This window comes from Ambystoma mexicanum, chromosome 3q, assembly GCF_040938575.1.
Source record: "Ambystoma mexicanum isolate Mex_15411 chromosome 3q, UKY_AmexF1_1, whole genome shotgun sequence".
Taxonomy (NCBI): Eukaryota; Metazoa; Chordata; class Amphibia; order Caudata; family Ambystomatidae; genus Ambystoma; species Ambystoma mexicanum.
In genome coordinates, this window is record NC_090926.1 from 1,081,888,424 (window position 1) to 1,081,897,237 (window position 8,814).

The 8,814-nt window shown below is 43.7% G+C and overlaps 1 protein-coding gene across 4 annotated transcripts in view; it reads left to right on the forward strand.

Annotated features, from left to right (window-relative positions):
• The window catches only part of LOC138583271 (zinc finger protein 2-like), a 184,693-nt gene extending 177,236 nt beyond the window's left edge, over nt 1-7,457 (forward strand). For all 4 annotated transcript variants that reach the window (XM_069655360.1, XM_069655361.1, XM_069655363.1 and 1 more), the window contains one exon: nt 5,816-7,457. In XM_069655360.1, coding sequence (XP_069511461.1) covers nt 5,816-6,525 — 710 coding nt within the window. In that variant the 3' untranslated portion in view covers nt 6,526-7,457. The remainder of the gene's footprint in view (nt 1-5,815) is intronic.
• The last annotated feature ends 1,357 nt before the right edge of the window (nt 7,458-8,814 follow it).

Genomic DNA, 8,814 nt, shown 5'->3' on the forward strand with positions numbered 1-8,814 from the left:
TGGCAGAACCACTAAAGTGTTTTTGTGAACTATTACAGAATCATCCTGACTAATATTGCTGAAGCAAGTGTTGTGTGAACTGCTGCAGAATTATCATGACAAAGACATTTGTGTTGATCTTAATGAACTTTGGAAATATTCTTAATTTATGTGAAGGAGTTGCCTTGAGTTCTTTGTCACAAGTGGAAGGAGGAAACCTTGTTGAACATTTTTTGAGCTGTTGGTTGAACTCAAATTGGAACAAACAGAGCTGTATCAGAACTTTTGTTTTCAAGTTGGAACCAAAAGAACTGAGTTGGAACTTCATTAGAAGACAGGATTTCCTTATCCTTTTCGAACTATTGAATAGACTCCTGCTTGAATCTGGGGAAGGGGAATACACCCAGATTATAAGGAGAGACAGTTATCAGGTTGTGAATCTGTTACATTTGATGTATTTGAATTGCCATATATTACCTTATTGAGTGGTTGTATGTACAAGTGTGAGGGACAGGATCCTTTTGTTAGGGTGTTTCCTTTAGTTTATTTTAGACTGAGAAATCCTTGTCGGGGTAGGGATAGTGAGTCATTTATTCAACCTTTTGAGTTACTAAAATGGCATCTTTTGAATAACCTTCACAAAGTTGTGCACCTCACATTTCTGACACCTCACAGCTCTCTCTATCCTTCTTCACTCTGTCTCCCTCTGTGATGTTACCTCTTCTGTGTCACTACCAGTCTCTGATGTTGCCACTTCCTCCTCCTTTGGTCTTGACACTGTGTCCTGCAACCAGATGTCTTCCTCATGACTTCTGCTCTACAGATCTGATGTTACTTTACCTTCCTTTCAGCTACCTTTTTCTAATGATACCATATTCTCTTCTTCTTGACTTTTTACCAACTCCTCCTTTTTTCATTCTCCCTCCATTGTCGCCACCTCCTCTCTGATTACCATTGCTACCTGTTCCCTTTCACCCTCAGATGTTACCACCTTCTCCTTCTCCTCTCACCCGCTGATGTTACCAGCTCCTCCTTGACCCTCTTAGCACTCTCAGCCTTTTCTTGCTCTCCATTGCGCAACACCTCTGCTCTCCTCATTCTCTGCAGTCAGCTTCTTGCACCACTATTCTGTCTCGAACCTTTTCTGAACACAAGCATCTTGCTCCTCCAATCAACACTTTGACTGTATGTGGGTGGTTTTATAGTGTGCTCATTGCTCCTCCTGGTATGTCTTCTAGTTAGTGTGAGCACCTGTGGATGGTAACTTGGCGAGGGCTTTGATTGGCTGTATTCTCTGTATGAACTTGCTGCTTCTCTGGCCACAGGTAGCTGTGTCAAGTCTGTAATTGGTTTGTCTGCCATCTTGCATTTCATTCTTTCTAGCCTTAACCTGCTTGGGCCGCCTATACTGTGCTCTTTGTTTTGTCTAGTGTGTGTTTTACTGGCTGCGAACACACTAGGCCCTTTTATTGTATACTTTGTTTCACTGAGCATTCAGAGAATTGGCACATTGCATCCCTGGTCGGAGATTCTCTTGCTGGAGAAACATTTTGCTGATGATCTACTTCCAGATGTTGAACTCTTAGCATCTGGGAAGTCACAAACATTCAGAACATTTCATCTGTGGTTATGTGTAGTTTGTTCCAGAAGTTTGCCAGACTGTGGTGGAGTAGTTGTGCCGAAGGTTATAACAGTACCAAAATGCTTGCTACAATCATCATGTGCAGGGAAGAGCTTTCCCTTAAAGAAGCTCCTTTTGTCAAATGTTATGAGTGGGTGTTCTCAGGGAGAGCCTCCAGCACTGTGTTGGGGAGGAGTTGTTCTAAGAGTGCCTTGCTATATTGCATAAGAGATTTGGGTAGAGTTAGACATGCCAGAACTGGGTTTCCCCACCGTGCCAAGGTAGTGAGGAAAGTCTAGTGTTGCAAGACTAGCCTGACATATGACACTGAGATTGTCCCCTGTCATGTGGTAGGGGCCAGGTGGGGATGACTTGTGGGCTCTGCCCATGTGCCCGCCATCCACTGCCTTTGATTGCACCTGGCCCCTTTAAATTCCTCCAAACTTGCCGACCCCAAAACCAGGCAGGGGACTTAATCACACACCCTAGTCAGTTAATCACTGCTTTTACACAATTCACCTATCTTCTCTTTGGCCTTTAATATTGATTTTTTTCTTCAAGCCAAACAGACGTAACTGAAGTGGAATTTGAGCTAGATATATACTAGGTTGGGTGGGGAGAGGGGGTAATTAAGCTTGCATTTGCGTCGTATTTCCATTGGCGTTGCACCCTAGTCCTGCCCAGTATTGGGAATGGGCCCCCTGTGCATGTAATGGAAAGCAGGATGGGATGGTTGAAGAACTACATGGAAAACCCTGTATCTCATTTAGCACATCCCTGTAGTGATGTTTTGTTCAATCAGCCTCAGTTGTTGCTTTTGAACCAAGTTGCATTAGTTGATAGAGAAACATTGTGTATATTCAAATTCTGTTTTTGTTATTGGTATTAACATTCGCCGCAGCCATAGAAATGATTTGGTTGTGATATTTTGCGGTACTGTGGAATTTGTGTTCTTCTTTTGATCAAAATTGACATAGTTTACAATAGTTATTATTGTTCTCCTTTGAAAAAATGTTTGAAAATTTCTCACATTCTGTCCAATAGCAAACTGGTATGGTATTGTCTATTTATAAAGCGCCTATACATAGGCAGTATTTCAAAGCGCTCGCGGAGGGTGGGAACACAGGAAAGAAAACAGTCCCTCAGAGCCCTTGAAATTCTGAGACGATAACGGTCTGCACAGGCAGAGTAAGTAAAAAAGATACATTTAACAGTTTGGATACAGCAAATAGGCCTGACAGCGATTCTGCGGTTTTTATCAAGTGCACATTAAGGAGTGAAGACAAGGAAAACAGACAGACGATCTTCAGGCAGAGATGCATTCAGACCGTGCAGGTGCAAGACGGTCAAGGGAGGGGGTAGAGTCCAAGTGCACCCAGTCGGTATAGGCTCGGATAAGTGCGGAGAGGGAAGCTTTCATGGATTTATTCAGAAGTGCTGTGAAGGGGATGGGGTGCAGGGCCCTGAGGCAAGTGCAAAGAGGACTGGCGGGGGTGTCTGAGGCCTGTGAGACTCTGAGGTACACCAGGCGGCCAGTCAGCAAAGCTGTATGGAAGATGAGGGAGAGATGGAAAGAGCAGAGAGCTAGGTTAGCAGGGTAGGGGAAAGAGAAGGAGGAGAAGAGAAAGGTCTTGAGGAGTTTCCGGAACTTAAGAAGATAAGGCTCAATACGGGGGGTGGCAAGGAGGCTATTCCATAGGGAGGTGCCTGCTGAGGATAAGGATCTCCCTCCAAATCTCAGCTTGGAGAACTGGCTCACTCGCAGAAGGTTGGAGGTAGATGAGCGAAGGGCTAGAGAGAGACAGTATTTAGGTATGAAACATTGCAGGAAGTAGGTCCCAAGCCCCAGAAAGCCTTGTGGACAGTGCAAAGGGTCTTGAATTTGATCCTTGAAGGCACAGGGAGCAAGTGAATGGATTTCAGCGCTGGAGAGATGCGGTTCTGTTCTGGATGAGTTGCAGAGCACGCAGGGCAGATGCAGGGAGGTTGTAGAAGAGGCTGTTGCAGTAGTCTAGCCCAGAGATAACCAGGGCTCTGGAGACAGTGAGATGCTGGGGGAAAGTGAGAAAAGGTAGAGTGACTCTGAGGAGGTGTAGTTGATAGTTACACTTTTTTGAGATGTCAGAAATGTGAGGGGAGAAGGAGAGAGTGGAGTTGAAGATGTTCCCAAGGTTTTTGGCCTTGCAGGTAGGGGTGGGCGTGGGGCCAAGGGAGGCCGGCCAGAGTGAAAGCGGGAGCAGGGGTCCCAATCTGAAAGATCTCAGTTTTACTGGCGTTGAGGCAGAGGTCATGGTGCAGCACACCATGACTGCGTAGCGGACAGACAGTCCGATATGAGTGAGGAGGAAGAAACAGCTGAGGGTAGCGTGAAAGATAGTTGAGTGTTATCCGCACAACACTGGTAATTAGAGGTGAAAGTGGCGAAAACACGTGTCAAGTTAGCCATATAGACGTTGAAGAACCTGATAGGTTTGATCCCGGGGGAACTCCGCAGGTTGAGAGAGTGATAGTCGAGAGAAAGGCTTCAAGATCCACCTGGGATGGGTCGTCGGAGAGGAAAGCGGTTAACCACACGAGCGCCTGACCTGTGATTCCCAGGGTGTCATGAAGACATGCAATCAGGATATTGTGGTTAACCGTGTCAAAGGTGGAGGAGAGATCAAGGAGAGTAAAGATAGAGGGAGTGTTAGTGTCAAGATTTGAGAGCAGGTCTTCACGGGTGTTCAGAAGAGCAGTTTCCGTGCCTCTGGATGCTCTAAACCCAGACTGATGGTCATGGACGCAGCCAGTTGATTCAGTGTGGAGGTTCAGCTGAGAGATAGCCAACTTCTCAAGGAGTTTGCCCAGGAAAGGAGTATTGGAGATCGGACGATAGTTTGCAGGAATGGAGGGGTCACAGAGGGTTTCTTGAGCAGCGGGTGCATAAGGGAATGCTTAAGAACAGTTGGGAAAACTCCAGTGGAAAAGGAGAGATTGCAAAGGTCAGCTAAGGCTGGGGCGAGGGAGTCAATGGGCCTCATTAGGAGTTTTGCCGGTCTGGAAATAACGGTACCGGTAAGCTTGCCGGTACTGTTGTTTCTGGACTGGCAAACTACAAGGTCTATGAGCGGGTGCCTTTCAGCCCACCAGCTCTGACCTGGTGGGTGGAACAGCGCCCACTCGCAGACCATGTCGGAGGCACCGGCACCATTCATGAATGGTGCCGGTGCATCCGACCTCCCCATTCCCATTGAGTCCAATGGGACTCAAATGGGAATGGGGAGTAATATTTTCTGGTGCCCAGGAATGGGCAATTACCGGGTCTGTCGGGGCTGTAATGCCCCAGTAATTGTCCATTCCCGGGCTCTGGATAATTCATGACTACCGCCAGGGTCATAATGACCCCCAATGTTGTCCTTAATGGTTTTGGAGGTGTAAGGGTCTACTTGTTTGGATGAGTACTTCATAGACCGGACTTGTCTGGCAACCTCACCGGGTGCGATGGGTGAGGGAGAGAAGAGGTGGAGTGGAGGTGGGGCCAAAGGAGGCACTGGTGTTGCTGTGTGCTGTGATGTGGGGCGAAGGGAGAAAAGGATGTCTTGGGTTTTGGTGGTGAAGTGTGCTGCCAGGGCAGAGCAGAGGTCCTGGGAGGGTGTAACAGAAGAAGAGGCTGCTGCAGGATTGGCCAGTTCCTTGCAGACTTTGAAGAGTTTGGCCATGTTGTTTCATGCTGCAGAGATGCAGGCTTGAATAAAGACTCTTTTCTTGGAGCGGATGCAGAGTCGATATTGCCTTTGAAGGAGGCGGCAGACGAGTTGGTCAGATGGTCTACCCGACGAGATCCATTTCCACTCAGCTGCCCTACACTTGCATTTAAGGGCTGCCAGATTGGAGCCATACCAAGAGTTGCACTTTTTGGAAGGCTTCAGTCGGACCCTCATGACGGGGGCAAGAGTATCAAGAGTGTTGGAGATAGCAAGATTAAGGTTAGAGAGGGTTGTTTCAGGGTGTGAAACAGCCGCTTGGGTGAAATTGAGGAAGCTGCGTCTTTTGTTTCTTCACCAAACTGATTATTTATGATTGCTGATAAACAAAATAAACATCATTAAATCAGTGCTATGTTTGAACAGGTGAGGTATATTTCAATGAAGTATTCATATAAGATGTAGGACTATTTCCTTGTGGGATTCTTATGAGATCTATGCAACTAAGTGCGGAACTCTCCTTTCTTTTCAGAACAAGATGGGGGTATGAGAAGGCAACGGAAAAGGGCAGTTTCAGCTGAATTTAATAAAAAAACACCCACCTGGAAAGGTGCAAGATACATCAACATGAAGGTCCCTTGGATCCCTGAAAAGAAAAAATACCCGAGAAGCCAGTTGTGGTCAGAAAATTATTTGGAACTTGGTGGAGAGAAACCGAATGACTGTCACACAGGTTTTGGTACTCTGGCACATATCAACGTTCATCAAGGTATTCTCAAAGTAGGATCATCTGAGCCATATAACGATGGTCAAAGTAATTTGGGAAATGCACCCGTACCTCCATGTCTTACCATCGAAAACCAGGTTCAGAGACTGTACCCATGTACTGAATGCGAGAGAAGCTACGATCAAAAGGTTGAGCTTATTAGACATTTTAGAACACATACAGGAGCTAGACCATATGCATGTACTGAATGCAAAAAAAGCTTCTTTAAGAAGGGGGATTTTACGAGACACAGAAGAACACACACAGGTGAAAAACCATATCTGTGTACTGACTGTCACAAAAGCTTCAATCGAAAAGGTAATCTCGATCAGCACAAAATATTAATACATTCTGGGGTGAGACCATTTAAATGCAATGAATGTGACAAAAGCTTTAGCAGACAATGTCATCTTAACAAACACATGATTAAGCACAAAACAATGAGCAACGTCACATTCCTTAACAGCATGATGTAATATATAAAAAGCTATAGCAGTCAAGCCTTAACATCCAGTTTTGGAGATTGGATTGGCCTAAATAACACAATTTGATTGGATATATAATCAAGAATTGTGTGTCTTATATAACTTAAAGACCCATGTACTAACCAACAATGTACACCCCAAAAGCATGAGACATGGAACTTAATATTAACTCCATATATAGACCTGCAATAAAAGGTCACAGAAAACACCAAAAAGGGACAAATGCAAAGCCTAGACTCAATCACAATGATTGTGTAGTCCTCTGAACAGTTTCCATTTTTTTTAATCTCATCTGTGGCATTATAGAAGGAGATTCATGAACACAAATCTGTTCCTTGTTCAAAAATGGCAATCCAGCCCAAATAGCTAGGGTTACAGGTATCCCTAGTTTCCAGTGTCATTACTGAGATGCAGATTGAGAGATATGCTCTGTAAAATTGGGTGTCAAATGCTGGCTTACTGTACCACTTGCCGTGTGCCACTTAAACGCCCATTAATTGGTGGAAGGAAAGCTTCGCAGAAAAGATGTGAGCTAGCTCACTGTCATGGATAGGCTCTTCCACTTCTGTAATGAGATACCTTTCCATTTCATTAGGAAATGATATCTTATTAAGTTGCGATACCTTACCCAAGGCCTTTCTTTTCTACAAGATCCACGTCCCTCAACCAGCTGCAAGCGTGTTAGAGGGAGATGGCTGCCTTTTATGAACTCTACACTCTAGCAATCTCTCTTCCTTTTTTACTTGGCCTTGAAGGAGACTTCCTGAAGTTTTGCAGAAGGATGAACATATACTGGTCTACTGCTGCCTAAAGACTGCACAATCGTCGAAGCGCTTGAAAGCACTTGATCGCATAAACTGCCACCACTCTGCTGAAAGTGCTGTGATAAGAATGAAGTGAGAAATAAATCACTAAAAAAATGAGCATTGTTTGTAAAAGGAGGTTTTCCTTTCTACTGAGATCTGCAATGCATGTGTTAGCCAAACAAAATGTAGTGACACCAGCAGAAATGAACACAAGTCGTTGATCTATAATCTACAATGCTTAGACAATATTAATTGAAGCAGCCTCAATCAGGTTTCATTATAGTATGTATTATACAGTATTCCAACTTCGTTTTTTTCATCAGTCACCATTCATATGAACTTTGAAATGTTTCCGGTTTGATATTGGTTTCCATAGCACAGTAACCAAATATTTTATTTTGTGAAAGGGAGGGCTACATTCAACAGCTATCTATTAACTACATTCTAGTATTAAAAACAAATAACATTCTCTTAATTTAATATTTATTTTAACTTTTATTGTTTTTTTGAAAAACAAATTATGTATTTATTTAGTGATCCTCGTCGTCAGTAGTCACTTTGTTCAAAACAGATTTCTTCTGAAGTCCGTCAAAATAAATTGATTTGGAATTAAATGACATTTGTATTTGGATGTCCGGTTAGTGGACTGTATGTGAAATTGTTTACTGCATGCGTGCATGCATGCATGCATACTGATGAATCGAAAAATAATTGTACAACTTATATCCTACTGCTGGCAACTGGTTCCCTTGACATTTTCAAATTGTATGTGGCAACATATTCCGGCTGCTGCCTTTTGAAACTCAGTACGCATTAGACACAGGGCAGTTCCATGAAGGAGCCAAGAGGCCAGCAACCCTACAGAAATGAAAGTAGGTATTGCATGTCATTTTCCAATTTTGGCTAATATAATGGTTATTACCAGGACGCCTAACAAGCAAGGAAAAAAATACATCTACGAACATAGCTGCTAGGATCAAGTGATAGTTCTTTTATGGGGACTGTTCATCATTCTTCATGGAGAGAAGACTTAATCAAGCACTAGGAAGTTCAGGCAGCTCCTAACAAAATGTTGAAAAATAACAAACATTTTCTTTGTGGAACAACAAGCCTCAAAAAGGTAACTTTCCCAGCTCACCTATATACGCTTTCGAGAGGCAATACATCATAATAATTCTACAATAACCCTCATTGGCAGAATTCATATTAAAGAATCCTTGTTTTTCTTTTCAGAGCATGTTAAAAGTCCCAATGTTTGTGATGTAGCATTAGAAAATACAAAGTATAGAGACTATAGCCCTAGTTTCTGGCAGTGCTTTTAAAATATTCCACACAGGACCCAATGCCTCCATGCAATTCTGAATCCCTCCACCCCCCTATCATTCCCTCTCCAGGAGTCTTTGAAATTAATTGTCCTTTTTATGTAGGTATGGAATTTATAAACCAATAAGGTAGTGGAGTGCTGTACAAAGAG